The sequence below is a fragment of the Notolepis coatsorum genome (assembly GCF_963971535.1).
Source record: "Notolepis coatsorum genome assembly, chromosome: 8".
In the NCBI taxonomy this organism is placed as follows: domain Eukaryota; kingdom Metazoa; phylum Chordata; class Actinopteri; order Aulopiformes; family Paralepididae; genus Notolepis; species Notolepis coatsorum.
In genome coordinates, this window is record NC_140172.1 from 44,348,940 (window position 1) to 44,376,004 (window position 27,065).

General features: G+C 47.4%; 2 protein-coding genes across 2 annotated transcripts in view; one reads left to right on the forward strand and one right to left on the reverse strand.

Annotated features, from left to right (window-relative positions):
- Positions 1-15,153, forward strand: part of ssh2b (slingshot protein phosphatase 2b) — a 52,060-nt gene extending 36,907 nt beyond the window's left edge. The window contains exons 11-15 of the mRNA XM_084320748.1: positions 7,187-7,233; positions 7,390-7,536; positions 7,718-7,918; positions 8,065-9,337; positions 9,997-15,153. Coding sequence (XP_084176874.1) covers positions 7,187-7,233; positions 7,390-7,536; positions 7,718-7,918; positions 8,065-9,337; positions 9,997-11,442 — 3,114 coding nt within the window. The 3' untranslated portion in view covers positions 11,443-15,153. The remainder of the gene's footprint in view (positions 1-7,186; positions 7,234-7,389; positions 7,537-7,717; positions 7,919-8,064; positions 9,338-9,996) is intronic.
- Positions 15,154-18,910: 3,757 nt separating this feature from the next.
- On the reverse strand, positions 18,911-23,000 carry LOC311233747 (protein ABHD15). The gene is made up of 3 exons (XM_084320754.1): positions 21,977-23,000; positions 21,579-21,808; positions 18,911-21,061 (listed from the first exon to the last, which is right to left on the reverse strand). Exons 1-3 carry the CDS (start codon positions 22,745-22,747, stop codon positions 20,302-20,304), a joined length of 1,761 nt encoding a protein of 586 aa, XP_084176880.1. The 5' UTR covers positions 22,748-23,000; the 3' UTR covers positions 18,911-20,301.
- Between the last annotated feature and the right edge of the window lie 4,065 nt (positions 23,001-27,065).

The window sequence follows — 27,065 nt, forward strand, 5'->3', positions numbered from 1 at the left end:
TGCATAATTCTATAATAAACCAAATTATTAAATTTCATAACATGAGACTTTATAAACAGTGGACATAGTCATAGTGTGGTCATAGTAACCAGCCTTATAAAGGCTCCGAATGGCCCGCTTTTGCATTAAGACCATCGGATTTACAGTATTTTTAAATGTCGACCCCCATACTTCCACACAGTAAGATACGTAAGGAAGTATAAGTGAGCAGTAAATTATGTACAATGCCTTATAGTTTAATATATCCTTACATTTATACAGGATTTCTACTGACTTAGACATTTTCCCTTGAATATCGTTAACATGTTGTTTCCATGTTAATTTCTGATAACTACCCCTAGAAATTTTATCTCAGAAACTCGCATCACATATTTTTTTACTCGATATCCCCCTTTATTTCTTTTCGATTTCCAAAAACCATAATTTGCCAAATTTCCCTCGGGGATGAATAAAGTATTTCTATTCTATTCTATAAATGTAGTTTTCTTAATATTGAGAGAGAATATTTTAACATCAAACCAAGTTTTGAGAATTTCCAGCTCACTTTCAATATCAAACAGAAGTTCCTTTAAATTACTTCTTGAGCAATATACATTTGTATCATCTGCAAAAATAACAAACTTTAACAGTTCAGCAACATTGCAAATATCATTAATATAAAGTATAAACAGTTCTATGACGTTAATGGATTGCTCAGCACCTGTTCTGCACTGTACTTCACTTCGTGCACGAGCACTGAATAAAAAATTCCACCATGTACCTTTACATCCCAACATCCGTCTGACCACACCCCCTTCCGCTTACCTTCATAAGCAGGTGTGTGGTCACCTACTCGCCTCCTTCTTCACTTTCACCACAAGGAAGTGCCTTCGGTAGATCCCCACTTGACGAGGTTGTTAGCTGAAGAAAGTTGAGACGTGTTTACATTGTGCTTATTTTTTTTCTTCTCATAAATATTCGATAGAAAAATCTAAGTCATAATGTCTACTTCGGAGAGTCACAGAGCCACTCTCCACCAGCGGTTCTCCATTTCCGCCTCCGTCGTGCGTTCTGGTGTGGGGCTGTTGCCTCTCTCGTGGTTGACAGCCACGCCCGGTAGGCGTCCGATGGGTAGTTTGCCTCTCCAAGAAGCTGGTGCACCGGTGCCGTCGCCTCTGCGATGGTCTGGTCGTGGCTCTGGTTCCTCTGCTTCCGGGGAATCGTCCGCTGTTGAGTGGCCGGTTCCTTTGGTTCCGGGGGATTTGAGACGCAAACTTTTTGCGTCTGCTCGTTCCCGTCGCAAGATGGTGGCTTGCAGACGCGAACGGCCTGGGTTTGGTGAATTGCTGGAGCCCAGTGAGGATGCGTCGGTCTCTACCTGCCCGATGGAAACAGAGGATTACATGGTAGAGGCAGACGGGTTCTTATTTGAAGGCCCGGTGGAGACATGTATCCCGCCCGTCCAGGTAACACTGGAGGGGGGTGAAATGTCTCCTTGGGGCGCCTTGTTTGAAGATGTCGGGGAAGACCCTCGGACTTGTCGGCAGGATGCCCTACTATCAGCCACATCGGAATGTGGCTCCTTGACCAGTCGAAGCCTGCTGCATGTGAGGGATGCGGGCTCGGTGGAGGAAAGTCTGCAGGGGGAACTGCAGGCTTTGTTTCCCGAGCTTATGGCGGTGGCGGCCGCTGCAAACGGCGTGCCGCTGCCGCAGCCACTGCCTGTTCCTGTCCCTGATGATCTAATAGGTCATCTCTGGCAACGTCGCCTGGTGAGAGGGGTGGACGTTGTCTACCCATTTTTCCCCTCAATGGGGGCCTATGTTCGTCGGGGCCAGGTGGTATCCCACATCATGGGCCTCACCCCCGCCTACGTACAAGTTACGCGGGTGGCGGGTTTGGTCGACGGTATGAGAGAGGGCGTGCCACGGCTTGATAGGCCGATGGCCGCGCTCCTCTGTCCGGAGGTGGTGTGGGAGCCATTATGCAAGCCGGTTCCTCAAGGGAAATCGGCGAGGCGGTTGGCTTACTGGAGCGACCAGTCATTTATCGCCGGAACACAATCTCTGGCTGCTGCGTCTAACATCGCACAGCTGGCAAGATTCGTGTCCGGGGTATTGACGGGCGGCATGGAGCTGAGTGATGAACAACATGACCAGCTCACCCAGGCGGCAGGAGCTATCCTGCATCTGACTCAGCTGCAGGCCATAGCCGCTGGGAAAATGCGCGCCCTGGCGACTCTGAACCAGCGCCACCTTTGGCTGGAGCAGGCCCGTGTACCGGAGAAGAAAATAAGTCCTCTTCTGACGGCACCCCTCTCCGATGCTGGACTGTTCGGGACGGCCCTGCAATTGATGACCTCAACGTGCAGAGAAATGGCAGAGGAGCGCTCCGTGCTCCAACCCCATTTTCCCCCTCCCGACATCGCCGGTGGAGTCAGACGGCTACCACGTCGTCGAGCTTCCTCCGCCGTGGCTGCTACTGCTACCACCGCCACTGCTGGCCCTTCGAAGAAGGCCAGGAGGAGAGAAGGCGCCGCTGCTGCAGCCGGCCGATCTGCGCCTGGAGGAGACGGTAGGGATCGCCGTGACCAGCCACAGATTGTCTACCGTCCCTCCGGGGCTTCCCGGGGTGGCAAATCCCGAGCGGCTCGAGGCGGCAGGCGCCGCTAGGCCCAGTGACTTTTTTTCCCTGTGGTCCCCTCTGTTAATCCCCTCCCCGGCCTCTCATATAATTTTGAATTTTGTTCGAAAATAAAAAGTCCCCTCTAAAGGGGGACTGTATTTTTTGTTAACAAACTGTGTGTTTCTTCACAAACATATGATGAGATTGCAAAGTGTGAATCTTCACTAGTATACATTGATAGAAGGGTTGTGTTCGTGTTATGAGCTTAAGCAAGGTCTGCAGCCTACACTCGGTTATAGAAAGGTTTCTACCTCGGCCTGACACTCCACATGCAGGTAGAGGCTAGTTGTATGGTCTGTTGCTTACACAAGAAGTAATGTTGAGCTACAACACTGTTGTGTTAGTTGCAGTAATGCTCGTATACACACGTTCCACGGCCCAGCCGTTCGCTCTCTCTATCAGTGTTTTTCTATGTACAACATGGAATGCGGGTGTAGGATTCACACACACACGCGACTTGGTTTTGTTGTAAACCCTGTTCACAGTTATCTGTGGGTAGCGTGCATTGTATTAGCTTGCGCTATTTCATTAGCATTCTACCAAAGGTTTCATATGCTACAGTTGTTATTGTGTGTAGGGGGAAGGGTTTGTGAGGGGGTGCCGAATAAACCCCTCCTTCCCTCTTCTGATTGGTCAGGTTTTTTTTTCTCATCTCCTGTTAGGCCAGTCGGGGCCAAGCCGTTAGGCGCCTTGGCAGGGAGGGGGGGGGGGGAAGGGTTGCCCTGACTCTGCTCCTATTAAAAGCAGGCGTTGAGTGTTGGGTTTCCCCCCATCATGGCATACGTCACTACGCACGTTGCTATGATGATGGCTTCGTGAGTTAGATCTTTACGTACGATCTGTTGTGTCAAAGTGTCGGGATAGAGCGTAGGACTTACGGGTCCACTACGCTCGATTTTATGTGTAACTTGAGTCAGTTCGTCACATGACTCGTAGTTACCATGGCTTTTTCATTCTACGACTCACGTGGGAAGGCTCTCTGGGGAATTTCGGTCTGAACTCCTCTGTGATAGGGGTGACTGGATGTAAAAATGTAAACAGTTTTTACCCTCGGCTGTGTAAATGGGATTCATGTCTGTTGGTGCTTCCTTCTTTTTAATAAAAAGAGTTGGAGTATAGGAAGCACCACACCCCTCTTGTCGTTTCCCCTGGGCGCCTTGGGGATTCACTGAAAGGTCTAAATAGCCTGTTCATTGATGTGGTTGTGTCCCGATGCACGCTTAGTGCTAGCTCGGGGTGTTCTGTTAAGGATCATGCGGGTAGCTAGTACGCCTTGGTTGCTTGTGGTTAAAACAGCGTTTTTATAAAGCAACTGGGATGGAGGTTTTTTCCTCTTCCGACAACCTGTTATTGGTTCTTGATGGATTCTCGTTCATATCTGGGGGATGATAACGGAATGGATCTGAACATATGTAGAGGGGTCTCACGCCCTTGGGGTGGGCCACCGAGTGCGGTTCACACTGGCCCGTCTGGGTGGTGCCCTCTTTTCATGTTTTAGATCAACACGCATATCTGCCCCTTCTCCTGGAGTAGGCATGTCGGCCAGGGTTTCCGTTAGAAAAAATTGTTGCCGGTCTCCGTGACCTGCAAGATTTCAATCTACCGGACAAATGAGATTAGTTCCGGTCATAGTTTATTGAGCTTTAAAACAATTGATAGGCAGGCTATATAAAGAATGTCATCCTCAAGGCATGTAGATTTATAATATTATTACTTAAAACTAGGCTACTTTTGCGTATACAGTCATTAATATATTCCAAATAAAATAAGTCCCTCGATACTCCGTGCTGCTGCTGACTTGAAATAAAATAGACCGCGTATGTGGGCAGTCGGTCCGACACTAAACAGCAGTCTGTTATAATCACATTTTTATGAGCTAACGAATTCCGTTATATTGGACATTTGTATTAATTATATCAAGCGAAGAACTGAGAAAGCAGAGAGACGGCAACATTATCGTGGTTTGCGTGACGACTCTCTCCACCTCGCAACGACTTATTTGCAAAGAGTATGGCGCTGCAGAGCAGCTGATTCTCAACATTGGCTGAAAATGGCTGAATTGGAGTACTGCTGGAATACTGCATTGTGCTGCTGCTGCTCCGGCTCTGCAGCTTCACAAAAGTTCGCACACCCAGCACTAAGCTCTCGCTGACAACGTCGTTGTCATTATTAGAAGCAACGAGGAAACAAATGTAATGATCGTTTTGTTCATCGCATAGGCTATTTAATTTTAGCCTATTTTAATACAATTCAAATAATCAAATTGTGCTTAGACTCAGGGAATTATTTTCACCGGACATTAAGACCGGAGAGATTAAATATCAGATTTTGCCGGTCAAATACCGGTAATTACCGGCTAACGGAAACGCTGATGTCGGCGTGGTTAGGGCACGGGACTGGTTCTGGTCACGCTGGTCCAGGTCAGTTAACCCGTTTGTCCGCCGGGGATGCAGATCTGGTGTTCTGGTACCCTGAGGGACTTGGGCTTTTTTCCAGGGGGGAAAAAGGCTGGGTCGGCCCGGGGCGTCACAAGGTTAGGCGTTATAGAGACCCTTGTTGGGTACTTTGTACCTGGCACTATCATGAGGGGCTGGTTTTCTTTTACGCACCTTTCTCACGCATGGCGGAGAGGGGGCTGTTGGGGTGGTCTTCTGGACCTCCTCTGGTAACCGAAGTAAAGTTTTGTTGATACCGTAGACCTGGGATAACCCTTTTTTTCTTGAGGGGTTATAGGAACAACCACCGCATCTGGTAACGACAGGGTGGTTGATTCCCTGGTGTGTTGGAGCAGTGTCAACTCCCGGGTTACCCGGTTGAGTGTGCCCCTGCACGTTCATGACGTCTGCCAATCGTGTCAGCCTTCTCTGCCTCGACCCCTCTGGGTGGGTTTTTTTTTGATGGAGGTGATCAACAACGCCAGCGTCCGCCCCTTCCGCCGGGAGGGCTGTTTTCCAGCTGACTCCTTTGGCGCCTGTCTCGTCCGCAGTGCTCCAGGCTCAGGTTACAGCCTGTTGCCTGGTTTCCCCGGTACGCTGCCTGCTTCCGTTGGTTAACCTTTTGAGTGCCTACGGCCATGCTGACTGCCTGTTCTACAGGGTCAGTATGCCGGGCGGTGTGCTATTGGGGGGTAAGGGCCCGCTCTTGGAGGGGCCTTGTCCGAATACGCTGGCAATGTGGGGGGCGGTGTCACTAAGTGACCACCTGGTGGGGTCTTGATGCCTGGCGTCATTGACTTCTCCGGGCCCCCTTTTTCCAGGGGACCCAGTCCCTTCAGTGGGTCTGGGTCTTCCTTCGCGCTCCGCTGCTACGGCCTTGCCACGGGGTTGGGTTTGCTCTTGACCCCGTGATTTTGGGGGCAGTAATGGGGTTGTTCCCTCGTTCGTTCCCGGGTGGCATGTTGTGCGTGTGTGTAGTCGTGGGGTCAAGCCTCTTCGCACGATCGGATCCGTCACCCTCCTGTGAACCTCCAATAGGGGGGGTATCCTCCATTAGGGAGGGTCGGGGGGGCTCGGTCCTCCCCAGTCTGATGGTTGTGGGGGGCCTCAGCGGGGTACATTGGTCGGGCTATGGCTCCCGCTCAGCCCCTGTTGCAGAACAGGTGCTGAGCAATCCATTAACGTCATAGAACGGAGGGTTATGTATATAACCTAGTTCTATGAGTTAAATGGTGCGCTCAGCACCTGGACGCCGCTGCGGCCCTTGATCTCGCCTTGTGGTGAAAGTTTGGGAAGGAGGCGAGTAGGTGACCACACACTTGCTTATGAAGGTAAGCGGAAGGGGGTGTGGTCAGACGGATGTTGGGATGTAAAGGTACATGGTGGAATTTTTTATTCAGTGCTCGTGCACGAAGTGAAGTACAGTGCAGAACAGGTGCTGAGCGCACAATTTAACTCATAAAACTAGGTTATATACACAACCCTCCGTTTTGGACCTATCACAGATCCCTGGGGTACTCCACAGGTGACTTTCCTAAATTAACTGTGAAAAACCGTTTGAGATCAGTAAGAAAAAAGATGATTCAATAATATATTTATTACAATTTTCTATTAAAATATATTGATTTAGATGAGTCAGGAACACCCACACGCTAACGTTTCGTTCTATGTGCTTCTTCAGGCATAACATAGACTGAACAGTTGTATATAATTAAAAATACTTTATTGAGCAGGTGAAGACAATGTGTGGGTGTTCCTGACTCCTCTAAGTACCTTGTTACTCCACCAACACACCTGTCGTTGAGTATTTACTCAGGTGTGCGAGAGACTTTTGATGACTTATAAAAGGTATATTGAAATTATTGTAGGATTTGGATTTATCTGCGTCTGGGCACACTGCCTAATCTATCGGATAGTAGGGGAGTGGTTAAATTTCCTCTCATTTCAAGGTACTCTGCCTCTTAGCTTGAGAGCGCATTACATATTGAGTCTTTCCCTGCCAGGAGATTAGGATACTATGAAAGGCTCTGTTGAAGGATTTGAACTGTAATAGAACTTAGTCTGAGGACTGTGTTTGTTCCCGCCAGGGATCTGAGTGGAATGCATCCAATCTAGAGGAACTGCAGAATAGCGGGTAAGAGGACACATTCATGTAAATATATGCATACAAATTGTACATATAGTATACATTATACTATCCAAACTTGAGGTTAAATATTCACTATATTATTGTCATCTCACCCCCCACTCGTTCTCCCATTCCTCCTCTCCATCCATTGCTCTCACACAGGGTTCAGTACATCCTGAATGTAACGAGGGAGATAGATAACTTCTTCCCCGGGCTGTTTGAGTACCACAACATCCGTGTTTATGACGAGGAGGCCACTGATCTGCTGGCCTACTGGAATGACACCTACAAGTTCATCTCCAGAGCCAAGTAAGTCACATATGGGTTTTTCGTCTCGTCTCGTCTCGTCTCGTCTCGTCTCATCTCTCCTCTGCCTTAGTAAGCCCAGTGTCTCACTTGGCCAGGGGGCATTTCCCCGTTGACTGTGCGGCGGGATGTGGGTTAGAATCCAGGTGTGTTCAATTATGCTCCTCTGTGTCTTCTATCGCAGGAAAGCAGGGGCCAAGTGTCTGGTCCACTGTAAGATGGGCGTGAGTCGCTCTGCGTCCACAGTGATCGCCTACGCTATGAAGGAGTACGGCTGGGACCTGGAGAGGGCCTTCGATTTTGTCAAGGACCGCCGTGCCGTCACCAAGCCCAACCCATCCTTCATGAGACAGCTGGAAGAATACCAGGGAATACTCCTGGCCAGGTACACACACACACACACACACGCACACAGACTTATCCCATATATCTTAGGGTTCATGAGACTTTAATTTCTCAAGCCATTATACACATTTTATGCACAAATGCTTATCTAAAGTTTTGTGTTCTCTCTTCCTTCTCCCCCTGCAGTAAGCAGAGACATAATAAGCTGTGGCGTTCTCACTCGGACAGCGACCTCTCGGAGCATCACGAGCCCCTCTCCAAACCCCCCGCCCAGCCGCACACCTTGGGCCGCTCTGATCCCCGGAACCAGGCCAGCAACACCGTCGCTCCTTCCCTCCAGGACCTGCTGCAACCACTGGGGACTCCCGGCAGCCGCGGCAAAGTGTCACATTCCACCAGCCTGCCTGATACCGGCATCAAGGCGGATCGGCCCGTCTGGTCCTCCGGCGGTGGGAAGTCGGCCCAGTCGGGGTCGGCTGAAGACCGGAGCCTCTTACTGGGGACTCCCTCTCTCTCTGCCGCCGGCCCGGAGGAGGTCGGCCGGCCGGACGCCCCTTATCCCGACCCCCTGACCGGGTCCGTAGCTCCCCCGTCTCCCCCTCTCTCCAACGGGGTATGTCACTCTGACGAAGATACTTCCTCCTCGCCCCCCCTCCCCCAGCCGAGGGCCGCCACCGTGGAGGCTCGGAAGCCTGACGTCTGCGCCGCGGTGACCGTAGCGGAGAGCGTGTCGGTGGGCCGACCCCACCCGCCTGCGTCGCTCCACCACCTCCCCCTCTCCCCGGCCCCGTCCCCGACTCCGCCCGACACAGGCGAGGCTGTCGAACGAGAAGAGCCAACCGTGGTTCAACCCACCCACCAGCCACAGGAGTTGCCCCCCCCGTCAGTGCCTGAGTCCCTGAAGACTTCAACACCAAGCACACATACAGCAGGACCCCAAGGCCTGTCCACACCAGTGCCTGACGAGAAACTAGACTGTGACCAGCGATTATCCGGGCTGTCTTTGGACTCTTTAGAAGCCCAGCCACCATCCGCTAGTGATACTCTCAGCCACCGCAGTGATACTCTCAGCCACCCCAGTGATGCTGTCAGCCACCGCAGTGATGCTCTCAGCCACCCCAGTGATGCTGTCAGCCACCCCAGTGATGCTCTCAGCCACCCCAGTGATGCTCTCAGCCACCCCAGTGATGCTCTCAGCCACCCCAGTGATGCTCTCAGCCACCCCAGTGCCAGTCCTCAAGACCTCAAGGCAACGGTAAACCTCAGCACGGACCACATCAACTTCTTCAGTGCCAGGGAGAAGTTCCAGGGCTTGACCCAAGACGAGAAGGCTCACTGCATTTCCACGTCGGCACTGCAGCAGGTGCCCCAGCCTAAGGGTCCTGATAAGGACCAGCAACCACTGCCTGAGGAGGACTCTGCTGGTGAAGGAAGAAAGGAGGAAGATGATATTGGAAAGGTAAGGCTACTGTCTGATCATGTGATAATGAAGTACTCCAAATCGTGTTTCATATTTTGAAATGTATTGCAGTGACAAAGGTCTAAGCATTTAGATTGGTCCCTAAAGGTGGTCTTAAACACACGAGTGCCACCTGGTGGCACTAAGATGTAAGGCTACAAGCGTCTGTGACCTCTGAATGGTATTTACTTGGATTTGATTGGTGCCCCAGGCATTCGGTTTGATTTTGATTGAACAAATATTGCCTCGTTTTTAAAAGCAATGTATTGTTAATACAGAAAATGTGTTAATAAAACTGCCAAAAAGTAAGATAAACTACAATAGTTTTGCCATGCAATATACTGTAGAAGCTCTCACTTCTCTGTGGTCATAAAGCAGTAATACAGATTTATCTGAAATTAACATAACAAAGATTGATTGTTATGGCTAAAACCTTGTTTTAAACCACCACTTTAAATAGCTATTTCCTGGTTTCAAAATACTTTTAGTTGCGCTACACATCTTGTAGCCGACGCCTACATTGTTAGTATCAGTGACAGTTAAACATGTCTGGCCATTGGCTACAGTAGGCTGCTACACATACATGGCCATCTGTCTCAACAGGCAGGTGTGTCATTCTGAACTACCTTTTAATACGGAATCTCCTCTCTCCCTTTTAGGACATTGTAGTCCCTGTGCAGGTCACAGGACTCAAGTCCACATTGCCTACAGTGGTCCCTCAACCTGACCCTCTCAGCCAATCAGGGCCTCAGCCTGACTCTCTCAGCCAATCAGGGCCTCAGGGCCCCCAGAACAAGGACCTGCGGAGGTCAAAGGAAATAGAGGAGCGGGCTGTTTTATCACAGGAGGAGGCAGAGGGTGAAAAAGAGGAAGCGAAGAACAAAGTGGAGGAGGAGGAGGAGGAGGAGGGGGGGATCCCCACGCCTCTCTCTAGCGATTGGACGAGAGGTTCCGTGCGGCGCGTCACACGGCAGCTGGAGCAGCGGATGAAACAAGAGAGCGATTCCCCGTCCTCCTCCCCGTCTCCCCCCTCCCTCTCACTTAGCTCTTCCTGCGGTCAGCGGCGCTCCCCCTTCCTCCCTCAGTCCAGAGGCGACTCCCCCCCAGTCTCCTCCGGCCTTCGCCTGGAGACAAACTCCCACCCCCGGGATGCAGCGCTTTGCCTGCAGGGGTCTGGTGTCAGCACTGTGCAGGAAGTGGAAGAAGAAGCAGACGAGGAAGGCCATGGGAGGTGTAGTCCAATGGAAGAAGAAAGAAGAGATGTAGCCGATGCAAGAGGACTTTTTTGTGAAGACAGAAGCACAACAACAACAACAACAACAACAACAACAACAACAACAAAAACGCACAAACTCCAACCTACTACTGTCTCTACCTCCTCCCCCAGCAGCTACTCTTCCCTTTTTCGCCCGTCTGTTGGTTCCTCTTTCACGCCTCTGTCCTCCATCGACTTCCTGTGTTTGGAGGGCGTGACGGAGCGCGAGTCGAGCACGGACTGGTGCCGCAGCAACGACGACGTTGTCATGAACGAGACGTGGGAGACTCTGTGCGAGCTGGGGGCCTTCTTGCACCAGGTGAGCTCGGGAGGGCCCCTGAGGACCACGCGCGCGGACCAGATCTGGGGCCGGGGTCCTCCCGGTGCCGGGCGGAAGGGGAGCCGGGGCGTCCAGGCGAGGATCCGGCAGGCGGGGCTCACGCCGCCCTCCCTCATGAAGCGCTCGGCCTCCCTGGCCAAGCTGGGCTGCCTGGAGCTGCTGGCTGACGACCTGGAGTGGGAGCTGAGACGCGCCTCTCCGGCCCCCTCCTCCTCCGCCGCGGAGCCGCACGCGCCCACCGACGAGTCCAAGAAGCAGCGGGTCCACGGCTCTCCCTCCTCGGCCAGACAGCACGACGCTCCAGGGGTCGGCGCGGAGAGGAGCGCCCCGTCAGAACTCTGTCCGGCATCCAATCAGAGCCAGCCGAGGGGGACACTCCCCGACTCTGGCCAAACCTCTTTACAGTCGCCTGGGATGGTTTCCATGACGACAAGGCAGCAGTATGGAAGGACACACCCACTGAGGAAACTGAAGAAAAGGACCATCAGCACTCTCTACCACACCATGTAGCCCTCACTCTGTGTGTGTGTGTGTGTGCGTGTGTGTGCGTGCCGTGTGCATTTGTGCATGGGCACGCTCGAGTACAACTGTGAGTGATAGATGGAGGTGGAGAATACGTGTATATGCTGAATTTAGGCAGAACCGTTCTTTGCCTCTTGCCTTAAAGGATAAGTTCTGTATTTTTGGACCAAGGATACATTCTCCTCTTAACACTTTGATTGCCAGCGTGCACTATTTATCGTTGAATGCCACCACCCACTTCAATGATAGCGCTCTAAAAAACGCATAATCTATGTCTTAAATTATGGCTATGTGTCTAATCTGCCCGTCGCTTATCAATGACTTGTTTGCAGTCAACATTGTCGAAACGGATTGTTTTTTAATCTGTTAATTTCCGTTTGATAGCATTTTGAAAAGCCCTCGTTTTCTTGAAAGTTTCAGGAAAATATATAGATTCCGTGATAAACGGCATTTACTGGAATATTCTGGAACACACAAAAAACGTTGTCATTTTTCGGCCTATTTATGAATCGTTTTCAAATAAAGGCTAGATTATCGATAGTATATGTGTACTTATGCACGCTAGAGAAGCGGGCTCAAAAATATATTCTCTCATTTCCTGATCAGCACACACACACACATGGGGCAAACGCTGATATATAGGTGAAAACAGATCCGATTACCCCAAGACTGGTCAAATAAATTTCTTACCTCAGATCAGATGTTCTCCAAAAAGATTATTCCAATTCCTGATCGCCATTCCAAATATCGATCACATTTATTGATTCAGCGCTGGATACTGTAAATATGTATTCCACGTTGTTTTGCGGCTCGGCAATCACTTCGATCCTTCAGTTGGCTTGACGGAAAAGTAAAATGAGGAAACTGGAACCCCCCCCCCATCAGTCTAATCCAATGGGGTGCAGTACCACAGGGAGAGACGATAGGGGGCGGTATTTTCCCAATGGAGCTCAGAGAGAGTCGGCTCGATTGATCAATCAAAATCGCTAATAAAAAAAAATACGACAAACAACCGCTATATAGCGTTGCTGCCATTCAACTGGCGGCATGAACTAACGACAAAAAGAGTCCGTGGCACTCAAAGTGTTAAGGAAAGGGGGGAACACCACCCGATTTCATGTTGTTCCTATAGTCTAGATAGAACCATCTAACCAATATTTGTGGACATGAACAACTCTCCCAAAGTCAGAAAGCTGATGGTTAAAACTCCCAGCGTGTGACGTCATCAGGTACACACAGGTTTGAGCTGCTCTATAGAGGATCCATTGGAAAATGTCACACATTTTCTCATTTCTGTGTCTTGTTGATGTGAAATTAATGTATATCAGGCTTTGGGATTGTCTGAATATTATTATACTAAATAGCTTTATGCTACGTTTTCCATGTGCTACCATAATAGGCTTCCATGAAAATGATGGCAACAGCCTATCGTGGACCATTAGCCAAAGGGGTTAGTAGAAGAAGTACATTTTCCACATTTGGTGCACAGCGGTTGTTAAATTCAAGCACCGCTTTCTTCTCTCCCTGCGCGGGTAGAGGAGTCTGGCGCACACGCTGGTCCTGCGTAGCTCAGTAGGAGCGCTTGGTGCTGTTATGACATTGTAAAGAGCTTTGTGATATGATACTAGAAAAGCTATGGAAATGAATGAATTCATTCATTCATTGTGGCGGCTGCATTGCTCCACTATCCATTAGAATATAACAACGGTCTTCTTTGCAGGTTGTGGTTAGATAAATCTCCAAGCTGTTGGTGTTGTTGAGCTCAGGAGTGGGGACGGTGTAGCTCAAGGCGCTAGCGCTGCCAGGTTTAGGGGTTCGATTCCCACTGAAAAGATTGACTTGGTCAATCCCATCCTGAGCATGATGACATAACAGCAAAATGGCCACCGTGTGACTATGGTCCATTGTGAAGCATCTTGTGTAGTACTAGAAACCCTGTTTATTATGCACTGTGCATCAGATTAGGAGGTTGTCTGTGTGCAACAGGGTGACGGTGACTGTTGGAGCATCAAGAGGGGGTTTCTGGATATAAGGAAAGTGCATCCGGGTGTAGAAACTCAAAAACTGTTTGTTTCCATAAACTCAGTTTTCACATTCATCGTCTATAGAGCAGCTCAAGCTCCAGGGCCATGTGGAGAGTTGAGTCTCGACGCAGGTGGTGATCTCGGCAAGTCGGTTCTGTGATTGGAGTACATTTTTACCAAAAGAGATGTGAAATGCAAAGGGGCAGAGTTTTTATTTCTTATTTCATTTGAATCTTGTATTCTTGTCTGTTGACTGCGCAATACCTCAGCTGGCCTGAACCAAATCCGATCAGCAGGCACGACAACGGGCCACACGGATTCCTGGAATGTTATCAAAAGGCCATCACACAACTCAAACTCAACTTCACAATTCAATTTAACCCTTTCACTGCCGCACTACCAAACGGTTAACCCTTTCACTGCGACAATACACAGAAGGTTTACACTTTCACTGCCACACGACAGCCGGTTAACACCGTCGGTTGTGTGATAGTAAAGGGTTAACCTTCTGTCGTGTGGCAGTGAAAGGGTTAATCAACTGAAATAAGCACATCTCACTCAAATCTATGATAGTTCTGATGACACTCAAACTGGAGATTTTACGTCTGTCAGACTGTGTACTGTATGTATGTGTGGGACAGGTGGGTGGGATTAATTGACCTATATCAAGCCCGCCCTCTTTTCATAATCCTCCAATCACAACTGTTACTTCCCTCTGAACCACAGTTGTGATTGGAGGATCAAGAGAAGAGGGCAGGCTTGATATAGGTCAATTGGGAGTTGAAACCAGCATGCATGTATTTTCTGACGTTTCTTCTGCTGAGGTTGTATATATTTTTCTCACTGTCCAAAAGGTCTATATTGTGAGTGTGTGTTATCATTTTAGGATCTGTATGTGTTTCAGTATGCTGCAAAAAAATACGAAAAACATCCAGCTTGACTAGTAGTTAAGCCTTGTATTGAGTTAAAATAAAATGTTTCTTGAAAAACGAATGGAGAAAATCAGCCAATGGGGAGAGAATAGTTCACTTCTTTGAATTTGATTGACTTATCTCAAACCCTGCCCTCTTTTCTTGATTCTCCAATCAAGGGAATTCGAGGGAAGCAACAGTTTCAACATTTATCCGATATTGTTTCTATGTCGGTTTGCTATTCTGAACTTGTCTTTTAAGAAAAAAAACAAGATTTTAACACTCGAGGCGCAACATGACATAAGATATTTTAGCTGTTTTTATCCGTTTGCTCATGCCCATGTGTGTGAGTGTAACTGTAGCACAATGTCTCCCAACGTGGATGTGTACATTTTGAACGGATCTTTTGTCTCTTTTGTACACATTAAAGGTGTGCCTGGGACTAGCGAGTGCAGTTTCTCCCCACAGATATCATCTGTAGTATCTGCTGCACTGGGAGGTCTGTCCAACATGCACTTTACTCCCTTTTTATTTTTGATATTGTTTTAATTTTTTAAATGTATGGTTTCTACTATTGGGGAGCATGCTTATAGTGAGTAGAAATAGATGAGTGTTTGTGTATGTGTGTGTGCATACGTGTGTACACTATGTGTGCGTGTGTGTTGTACTGTGCAATTTTCTTTTAATTTTCTCCCTTAAACTATCAATTTAAATATTATTTTATATCATGTGCTTCAACTGTGACTATTAAAGAATTAAGATTATTGAGTGTTTGGCCTTTTTATTTGTATGTCCATGTAGTGACTGTACAGAATAGATATGTGCTGCTGCCTCAAGCTAATGACTGATCTCATTTCAATGCTTTGTTTTTTTATTTGAATTCCTACATGTACATAAAACTTTTTTCGGTTTTGTAAATTAAAAACATATTTCAGGAATACCATCTTTGGTTTTGGGTCATGCAGCAAGTTGTAATGGCACAATCTGATTTATTCCAATTTTATATACAAAACATTTAATTAAAGAAAATAATCTAAACGTGGGGCTGGGTGGCGCAGCGGAGATTGCACTCGTCACCAATGCAAGAGACTCCGGTATCGAATCCGGGTGTCAGCATTGCCTCCGGCTTGGGCCGGCCGTCATACTGGCTCAATTGGCAGAGCCAGCGGGTGGAAGTCGATGGGTGGTGATTTGGACGTTGTGGACAGCGACCCCTACAGGTCGGTTGGGGGACGCCTGCACAGCAGAGACAGGAAGTGGCGAGGGTAGTGTGAGCCTCCCACGCGTTACACCTCACCAATGAGAGTTGAGCGAGGTGGCAGTGAGCTGGCATTTTTATTTTATTTTTTTTTAACTTTGACCAGTCAGCTGGTTCTTTTCGCGTTTATCGCTTTTTCTGGTCAAGTATGACCGACAGAAACAGGTTGAATGGGGGTATAGATGGGGGGAAAGACACTCTGAGAAAGTACGGCTTGTCCGGGAGTCGAACTCGCTACCCCAGATCCGTGACGCGCACGGTTGTCCCCGACGCCGAAATAGCGTTCGAGGTACGCGGTGAGCTACTGGAACCCCCCCCCCCGCGCTGGCAGTTTTGATTTGATTTGATTTTTATTTGTCTCGAACATAAAACAAGTTTAAAAAACAAAAAGGTAAATAGTCAGACTATTTCCATACAATAAGTGTTCGAGAAGGAACAGGGGGAAGTAAGACAACTTATCAAGCCCTGCCCCTTCCTTAATAAAAAAGTACAGTTTTTTTTATATATCCAAATGAGAAAAAATAATAGGCAGTCACATTCAGGGCCGGACTGGGGAAATAATTCATACCGGGAGATATAGTGCGAAATATAGCCCCAGTCAGGCCACTTTTTAAGCGGGGGTCTGGGGGTCCCCCACCAGGACATTTTTTGTTACAAAGACTTAATTTCCTGCACACTGGTGAATTTTAGTGCATGTGAATCACAAACTAATGAGCCAACAATTGCTTAGTACAATGTACTGTTATGGACCTCAAATAAAACTGTTGTGGCACTAGCAATGCTACTCTCTCCACCTTCAAAAAGAAAAAAAAGCAAGAGCACAACATATTTTTCTATTTACTATTATAATACAGTTAACCACTCTCTCCTGTAAGGGCCTTTCTTTTTCTTTGTTTTATCCCTCTCTCCTCCACCCTTTCTCTTTCTTCCACTGTCCATCTTGACATCAACGTTAATTGACTTTCGCTCTACTGTATCTCTCCCGAGTCCCTCACTACCTGGCTCATTGCCTGGCTGTTATTCTGCATCTGAGTGCCGTCTGCCATTCCATTCGCCGCCTCCGCTGTCAATCAGTTGTATCGCCTGGTCCTGCCTCCACCAATCACAAGCGGCAGCACGGCTCCATTGTGTGTGTGTGATCCGCCGGCCCGTGAGAGAGAGAGTCAGATAGTTCTCCAACTCTGTGGCAGACAGTGAAATCCTGGTTGTTCCCCACCCATCTAGGTTATCTAACTATCGCGCCGCGCCGCCACCACAACTAGAAACAATCGCCTGGCAAAAATAAATAAAAAAAGTATAATAATTTTTTTTTTTTTTTTTTTTTTTTTATATATTTTTTTTATCTGTGCAGGCCAGGCCACCGGGAAAACTCCCGGTGCTCCCGATGGCCAGTCCGGGCCTGGTCACATTACTGCTCAAGCTCCTCTCTCTGTGTCCATAATGCTTGTTTATAGCTACCTTTAAATGTATTGATATTTTTGCTTAATTTTATATTCGCATCCAGACCATTCCAGAGTGATACCCCACAAACTGCAATGCACATACTTTTAAGAGTTGTACATACCGTAGGTTGCTTTAAAGCTAATGTCCCTCTAAAATTATAAACACTCTCTAGCCGTGAATTTTTTTTTAATGTTGCTTGGTAATTTGTTTTTTATTGCCAGAAACATAATTTGTGCAGATTTGAATTTGATTAAGTCCATGAATTTTAATGTTTGACTCCTTACAAACAGACTATTTGTGTGATATAAATATCTACCATGATGTACTATCCTATCCGTATGCCTCTTTTTTGCAGTGTGCATATCTTTTGTAAGTTGCTTTTATAAGTATTTCCCCAGATTTCAACACAATATGATAGATATGGTACAATGAGTGTGCAATATAATGTATATAGAGTTTTCTGATTCAGGATATATCTAGTCTTGCCCAGTATACCAATACTTCTTGCTAACTTTGAACACAAATATTTTATATGGGGTTTCCAGCAGAATTTGTGGTGAAAAGATGTGACAGGCTGCCTCCTCGTGTACCGGAGGGGACACGTGATGCAAGGCTTCTATCCTCCCTACAACCGGCCAGTGGGGGGCATAGTCGAGCAACGTTCAAGACAGGGGAGGGGAAATGGAAAATAAGGAGAAAAAGTGGATAAAAAAAAAGAAAATAACCTAAACGTTGGCTTATATGCACATACAATTACGTCCTGGAAGGTTTTGATTGGTCGATGGAGAATGAGCTTTTTGTAACTTTCTCAGCAAAACGACCACTACTCAAAATGAAAGGTCTGCTTCCAGTGTTTACAAATATTACATATGTAAAGAAACTTTTTACAGCCTCAAATGTCATGTTCAGCATCATGTTTTGTCATGTTTTATGTCCTTCTATCTACAGCTCAAACTATACATTGTCATCAAGATGCAGCACATGCCAATTCATATGGCAGAAATATGGAAAAAGGTAAACAAGAACATGAATGATAAAAATGACATGCCATAAATAAAATCACAACATCGTAAATGTATTTATACAGAAATGCATGAATAATCTAATTGAAAGTGTACAGGTGGCTACTTAAAGTAACAGTAATGCGCGAGAGCATTATGTAGCAGATAATACGTCACATATACAGACACTGAATGGATTAGGCTACTGATATTCCCATATCAGTAAAGAGCCAATAAGTAACGTATATCCAAATATGTGCAGGGATGTGTGAAAACACATCAAGAGCATGTCATCAAGTCAGGGCAGATGTGATAATACTTAAGGCTGTCAAAGTTAACGCGGTATTAAAAAAAAAAAAAAAAAAATTGTTTTTACTAGACTTCACTCAGGTGTATTTTGATGCTCTCATTCTATGCTCTATGGTTTGTTTCTGAAGTGTGTGTGTGAGATATAGAGAGAGAGAGGGGGGTGAGAGAGATGAGGAAGGGGCAAGAGAGAAAGAGCTGGGAGAGTGTGTGTGTGAGAGAGGGGGGGTGTGTGATTACTCAGCCCTTGTGTGGGTGAATGTAACAAGTTCCTAACGTTTTCTTTCCCCTATTATTTCATGCACACTTTATTCATTGTTTTAAATTATTATTTAATTTAATTTTGTGCATCACTCTGTTTTGAATTTGATGCAAATTTGCAATGCATGAGGGTCATCCTTTTGTGTTAAATGGCTGCATAAAGCAAGCATTTGTTGACTCTCATGTTGATAAGAGTATTAAAACTTGGAACTTGAAAAAGATCTGTTTAAGGTAGAAAAAAAAATGTGATTAATTTGCGATTAATCGTGAGTTAACTATGGACAATCATGCAATTAATCGAGTTAAATATTTTAATCGATTGACAGCACTAGATAATACACATACTGGGATGACAAGGGTATGCAATGTATGTAGTTGGAACTCATTTGATTGCAAATGTGTTGTGTTGTGGAGATGTTACATATGTCAGACTGTGTATGTGTGGGATCTAAAGCCCCAGTTCCCCACAGAACAAGAAGGGGCTATTGATACCAAACAGGACTGGTCTCTTCAGTAGTTTCTTGTGCCTCATCTCTTATTCTGCGTCTTCTCTTTTTGTGCACAGCATCAATCAGCCACCGCTTAAAGTGATGGAGATACTTAATAATAATAATACACAAAGACTGGATATTTGCTCTTGCTTGACGTCTCTTCCATTCCTTCATCCTGAATGAATGAATGAAAAACTTTATTTAACAGATTGCAGAATGGGTACAATACAGTACGGCTCAATACACACAATTGTTAAGGGGATGCAGACCAGAGAAAGACGTTTGTCTTGTTTACATCAGGGTCCCCCATTTTCAATTCATATCGACATTTATGACATTCACAACATACATGACATTTATGGCATAGGGACATACAGGTATTTAGTATTGATACATTTGTGACATAAACGGTATTCAAATATACAGTACTGTTACCCATAGATCCTGACAGAGTATATACATATGATGGGGAGGGGACTGTAGGGGAGACCGGGGCACAGTGGATCAGAAATCTTATATTTCAGCATTTTTCCTGGCTTGATGACAGCATGGTTCTGGTCTACTGTGGAATTGATAGCAGAATATGTTCTCTGGCTATCATATCCTGCCAACTGCCAAATATGAGATGCTGAGATGGGGTTGAATGTAAAAATATATTTGATCCACTGTGCCCCAGTAACGGGGTACAGTGGATCGCTACCTGGGGCACTGTGAATCAGTCCAGATATTATACATAATTTTTCTGAAACCAGATAAAGCATGCAATAGTATGCCTGGAAATTAAACACATTTTCAGATATGGATTAACCAGAGGCACACACTGATGACATCATCAAGGCATTCCTGTGTACAAGTTTCTATAGCCACTGATTCACTGTGCCCCTTGATCCACTGTGCCCCGGTCTCCCTACATTAGGAGGGGGTGGGTAAGTGGGAGAGAAATATACATACAGTGGGGTGGAGACTGTACATTTGGAGGGGGTGGGTGGGTGGGAGAGAAATATACATATGGCGGGGAGAGAATATATACATGCGGTGGGAAGGAGACTGTCTATTAGGAGGTGGTGGGGGGTTTGGGCATTTACGGTGGCCAGTTTCGAATTGCAGCCTCCCGTAGGTGCTCTTTAAGAGCGGTTTTGAATCTATCTGCCCTCAGCGTGTGTAAGACCTCTTCCAGGTGAACTGCCCCTCCTCTCCTCCCCCAGATGCTTGTTCATTTGTTTGCCGCGAAGATCTCATCATAGTGGTTCTCTTCCTCCAAGCTGGCACCATGGTGGAGGTCCTGCTCCTCTGCTTCCCCCACTGCCCGTACCCCTCTACAACACCATCCCACCGCACTCCGTTCCTCTCCTCCACCTTCAGGAAATCAGCCACCACCTTGAAGTACTCAAGAACTGTCACATGACTCCAGTTACTCTCATCCGCCTCTGCGTTTCCTGTCCCCGCCTCTCCCTCGCCCCCATCCTGCAATGTGAACCCACAGTGTCCACCCCTGTCCGTCATCACCAGCAGGAAGTAAGGGTTGTTCTGGAACAAGGGGAGGGGCATGGTGGAGGGAGGGGGCAGAAGTGGGTCGTCACGGCTACATATACAGAGCACGGGGACCGCTACCTCGTCCGCATCTCTCAATGGTTCGTTCCTCTCCCAGTAGCTGTCCCAGTCCTTGGCAGGGCGGCCCCTCTCCCCCAGTCCCCAGGCCATCGAGTGCCGCGGCTCTTTCGGGGGATCTGTGGTGGATCCCACCCCAGGTTTGGCTCCTGAGTCTAGGCTTGTTGGAGCTTGTGGAGTGGTCTGCTGAGGTTTGGCCGGAGGCTGGGATTTAGAGCAGAAAAGAGCTTCTTCGAAATCTCTGAGCGAGGAACAGCGGAGGGCCTGGTCTACATCCAGGACTTGACTGAAGGAACTCTCATATCTGAGGAGATATAAGCGGTGGGAAATGTTAACAGAACACAGTTTAGGGCGACAATAATGTGGTCAAGAGGCATGGTTTCTATCTTGTGCCTGAACTGGCGTGGCTTCTTTTATTCACATGTCAGCAGCAGTAGTAGTACAACTCTTCTCTCTCTGAGAGACATTGGGGGAGAGAACGAAAGGGGTGGGCACCTTTCCTTTTATAGTTTCCATAAAGTAGAATACCTGGGTGGCTCCGCCTAGAGCGCCCTCCAGTGGGGACAGATATATATGCAACTAGGCAATCACTGGTGGAGACAATTGTCTACGCAGGTAAACAGTTACTAGTGTAAACAGTCATATGTACAGTTAGACAGTTACTAACAATCCTATACAGAGTCTCTGATCTCAACAGGAAAGATGATTAATTTAAAGAAAAATCCTTGAAATATTACCAGCGTTGCATCAATAGACATATCAGCATCACCACAACCACTATGGTCATCTCACCCTCATCGTCTTCCCTAAATTCCTCTCACCTGCTGAGCTGCAGTTTCCTGTGTAAGAGCGCCCCCCAGCGGTAGATGGAGGGCATGGCCGTGTCGAACCACAGCTGGCCCTCTAGCACGGGTGAGATTGCTGCAGCCGCTGTCAGGTAGGCGCTGGAGCCACATTCCCCAAGGTAGGACAGCAGAAGACCCGACCCCGAACCCTCGCTCACTGCGAGCAGCGCCGAGGACGGGTGGCGGCTACGTACATATGCTACTGCCTGACCAGACACAAAGGGAGGGATAAAGTATTTCATGCCAAACATGTGTAAAATGACCACTACCAGATACATACAACATGAACTGTAGCGGATGTAGAGAGCAGGTTAATTTATTGTGAAGCAGTATGATTAGACAACGTATTCTAATGACTAAATGTATTCCTATACCTGCACCAGATCAGACGGGTCTCCAAACTCGGTGAGCCTTGGCGTGGTGAGAGGGCATCCGGCTGTGCCACGTGGGTTAAACACCACGGCGTACAGGCCCTGGTGCAGGGCCAGACGGCACAGCCCCTTCAGGTGCGGGGTCACCCCTCCCCAGGAGTGAGGGATGAGGAGAAGGATGGGAGGAGTGGAGGAGGTGGTGTAACAAAACCCCAGTGCCCTTGCCCCTCTCCTCATCTCCCCTCGCTCCCTCACCCCCACAGCCCAGTCCAGCGCCACCATCCCCCCATCTCTCAGCAGGAGGTGGTCCCTGGTGAATTGGACGTCATCTCCCCGGCACCACGCCCCTCCACCCGCGGGCCCCCACAGCAGGCCGGACAAAGTCTGGATGTGGGGATCTCCTTTGGGCCACGTGGCCAGCCTCGGCCGGGCCAGAGAGCCACAGTGCCGGAGCAGGTAGTGAGCCAGGGCGGTGGGTTTGCAAGTCAGACTGGGTCTCTCCGAGGTCAGATCCGGGCCAGATACATTACCCCTCTCTAGTGGTCTTGTCCCTTTGGTCCATGTTTTTTTAACCCTGGGCAGTGGGAGTTCCATGATCCAGCAAATAGCCACACATAGCCTCCAGCCTGCAGATTTTACACCTAGCCTCAGCCAGCGCTGTGCCCTGGACCAGCGGGACACCAAGGAGAGCAGAAGCAGGAACAGGGATGGGAGCAGACAGAACAAGCAGTCCCACACGCAGGCTACCAAATGAGTCATTGTCAATGAGCACATGAGACCACCAGGAACGATCTCTGAGATGTTCAGCCGTGGCCACGTCGGGTAACAGTGACACTGACCCTCACACTCTTAGTTCCACTTGTTTTCTTTCCTGGCAGCAGTGGCACGAATTAAACGAGAAGTCTTGAGTAGCAGATGGGTATTCCACCAGTCTTTTCTCCAGTTTGATAACAAGTCCAATGTGATAAGAGATTATAGTTTGTGTGGATTGAAAATGGAGAGAGAGGCAGAGAGAAGGAAGGAAGAACCCGTCACCTTCACTTGTTCTAGTTTGATCAGTCGGGTCTGTTCTCCCTACTCCTACTGTAGCTCCTCCTCCCTCCTGCCCCATTCTCCTCCCTTGATCAAATATTTGCCATCAGTGTGGGTCCAAACCCAAATTGAGCAAATAGAAGAAGAGGCACAAACATTTCAAATCAAAGTGTTAACATCATCACACTCTGCATTGTTGATACCTCTTGAATGAATGGAAACCTTTATCACTTTGCACAAAAAAAGAAAACAGCAGACATAAACATATTGAACCGTTATCTACTCATGAATGAATCTCTTCAAGTAGCTGGAGACAATGAGATATGAATTAAAACCACAAAGGGGGAAATGTTTCAGTGGGCCCATGGCACACCTACATTTCATATACATTTATATACATTTCCCTGACAGCTTCAGTTGGTGAGCAGATAGGGACATGGCTACGTGTTGATAATCTGTGTTTATCTTGATGAAGAAATAGATGTCTAGTTTGATGTCATAGTCAGTCCTTCATGGGCTGAACGAATAAACTCACTGCCATCCATGTGTAAAAAGATTAGCACAGATTAGAACCTGTTTTCCTCTCATAATTAGGTCAAGGCCAATAAGACCATGATGAGGCCAATGAAGGTTCTACTAGTGGACACTTGGCTTATACTGCATCTTAATATGGTGCATTTATTCACCCAAACAAGATGCTGCACACACATCATGTCAAGGGGATGAGGTCGGCGAAGCATTTTCCAACCACATTAACCATCTGGTCAGGAAATGTGCACATCTGGGAAATGCACTTTTAACTGCAGAGTTGGTGAATGTGCACATTTCACATTTCCTGCCTTTACTGTATCTTTCAAATGTTTTATTTGAGCATGTATCATTCATCATCATACATACAAATGTGGTTGTCACTTGTTCTTTATTTTCATACAAAGTACAAGTCATAATGTAATAACGTCAATATAAAAGAAAATCTGAAAGAAAAATTTAATGAAATTAATGAAAAATAATTAAATATGAATATATTTTTTAAAAGAGAAGACTGGATTGTGACCAGACATTCCTTTAACCGCCCTCCCTTTCCCAGATTTACCATAACATAAACAAATTCCAATAAAAAGAAAGTATGATTCTATGCAAATCGCCGCAGTAGCAGGACAGATTTTTCCTATGACAGCTGTGATCTCCCTCCCCCTAACATTGTATATTGTATATTGTATTGTATATTCCTCTTTTATTTACTTTTTTACTGTATGAAGCACACTCTCAGGGGCTCATACAGAACCAAGCATTTCACCGTAAAGTACATGTATTTTTATATGTGACAAATAATAAACAAACTTGAAACTTGAACATGCACCTCCAGCTACCATGCCTGCTTTTATGTTTGCTTTTGTCACTGATCTGTGGCAAACAAAGACAAGTTGACAGTGAAAACAAACCCACATCTGACAGTGAAGTAGACCCACATCCCTCTTAGTTTCCAAGTGTCCCCTGGGTTAAAAGGGGCCACACACACAACCCTCTTAACGACACACACAACCCTCCATCACAACAAAAAAGGCGAAAGTACACTCTCACTACCGTAAGAGGAACGCCGTTTTTCAGAACGAGAGAAGACACAAGTCCTCGATTAAGTACTGGTCACAGGCCTTGCTAAGTCCACATGACAGCGACCAAACAATCTTCAGAAAAAGATTGCCTCTCTAAGCAGGAGCACAACCCCAGCAGAAGCTGAGGGGTTACACCGTATCCCCACAAACATAGTGAAACAATATATTGTAAACATAATCATGTTTGAGGGGAGGGGGGGGGGGGGGGGGGGGCCCAGGGGAAAACCGGGGAAAAAACCACCCCTCACCACCTTACCCCTGATACGACTTGTTTGAACAGGTACAGCCCTGTTTATATGAGAAACTTGCCACCTGTTTATTGTCATCACAAGCTGAGAGAGGGACTCATCCCTCGATCACATGCCACTATGCATAGCTTTGCAGGGTAAACCAGCCAGTCGTGGGCTCAGCTACGTTATCTAACGTTACATGAACACACACAACCTCTCATCATACAACAAAAAACCCAGTTCATTTTTACTCACGTAAAAAACAACGCCGTTTTCTAGGTAGAGAGAAAGCTATACCAGCGATCAAGACAATTCACACACAGCACATGTCGTATCTCCAAATGTTAGTGAAGCAACATACATTTTGGAAAAAACATCGTTATTAACAAAACATTCGGAAGGGAAAAGGAAGGAAGAGGGGGTCAAATGTCCAATGGATCCTTACCTGCACCAATGAACGCAGGCTGAGAAGACCGCAACAGGCTGGTCTCCACGTTGACGAAGGCCCTCACTGACGGGGCAAAATAAGCTATGGCCGGAGCGTAGGCTCCGGCGAGACGCCCCCCTCCAACAGCCGGTCATGGTGCAGGCCCGATTACATCTTCTGTCAAAGATGACGTCGTAGTCAGAGTGCCAGGCCTGCTATTCTCACGGCTAATGTTCAACGGTGTAGCACAAGCTAACAGCTAACTCCAGGCTAACTGGTAGCATCAGGCTAAGGTTGTTTGTTTGTCACGTGGCCCTAACAAAGGTAAGGTGCTGTCAAAACAATGCCTGTCACATTGGTTGTGCAAGGGCATCACCCATTGTTACACCTTGGCTGGACAGGTTCCCCCCGCAGGTATCAGAGTGCATTCCACTCGTGGTGTGGCAGCCTCTTCTGCCCTGCTTAGAGGGGTCTCGGTGGGGGACATTTGTGATGCGGCTGCGGTGGTCCTCCCCGGGTCCTTTTGTCAGGTTCTATCTGATGGACAGGACTGAGAGCTCTGTCTCTGTCATGCAGTCCTTAGTGCTAGGACCTCATCGTCATCCTGCTGTTATTGTAAATGGCTGGGATGTGTGATGTAGACTGTGGTTTTACGCATGGTTTACTCACATTTAGTGTGTTTTAGGGGCTAGGACCCTCCCCGCTTTCGATGGTCTTGAAGGGACCTCAGGGGGTACATTTATCGGGGCTATGCGCTTGCTCTTCGCCCATTAGTCCAATAGGCGGAGCAAGATGTGAAGCCAGTATGAAATATAACAAAGGTTATTCTATAACCCTAGTTATATAATTACTGGCAAAGCGTCTTTCTTTTTCGGCCCCGAGGACCCCAGCTAGTTTTTTGCATGAAATTTGGGCTCGGAAGGGTGAGCATGGCCACTACACCTGGTTATATACTACGGAAGTGGGTGTGGCTAGATAGATGTAAGGTGCATGAAAAGTTATTTCAGTGTGCACAATAGGCGCGTGCATAGTCCAATAGGTGGAGCAAGACACTTTGCCAGTAATCATATAACAAGCCTAGGGTTATAGAATAACCTTCGTTCTATCTTCTCCCTCTTGGCGTCTCGAGCCTCCCGCTTAGTCGCGCGCACAGATGCTGCGAGTCAGTTGAGACCAGGGCCAAACTATGTACACGAAGCAGTCCCGTGCTGCATTGTTCAATTAAAGGATCTGCAGCTGCGCCAAGTAGCTTCTCTCAGGTGAAATCCACAGGTAAATACACAGACAAGCTACATACCCGACTCCTTGTCTGTCTGACTTCAACCCTTTCTTTTCTCAGTATTGTCGAGGAGTGCGCTCGATCCTTGAGCTCTGCTCCTCTCTACATTTACATTACATTTACATTTAGTCATTTAGCTAACGCTTTTATCCAAAGCGATGGAGTTTTGTACAAGCGGCGTAACTTCTGGTGGACTGGCTTAACAGCAGGGTACATTTTTACACAATGCACAAAGCCTTTTGCACAGCCAAATGCCGTAGGAGCTGCGACAGTAGTGCCATCACAGGGGCAGGTGTAGACGGCGTAGGAGCGGAGGAGGGGAGGACAGTAGTTCCACTAATGCAGAGGTGGAGTGCAGTCAACAGGTCCATTCCCAGTAGGACGTAAAATGTAGCAGGGACCGTGACATCGTCTCTCCTCACCTGAGCCTGTAGGCACCCCATGACAGGTATGCTAGCCTTGGTGTACGACACCAGCCGAACAGTAGGTGCAGATAGGATAGTTTCACTGA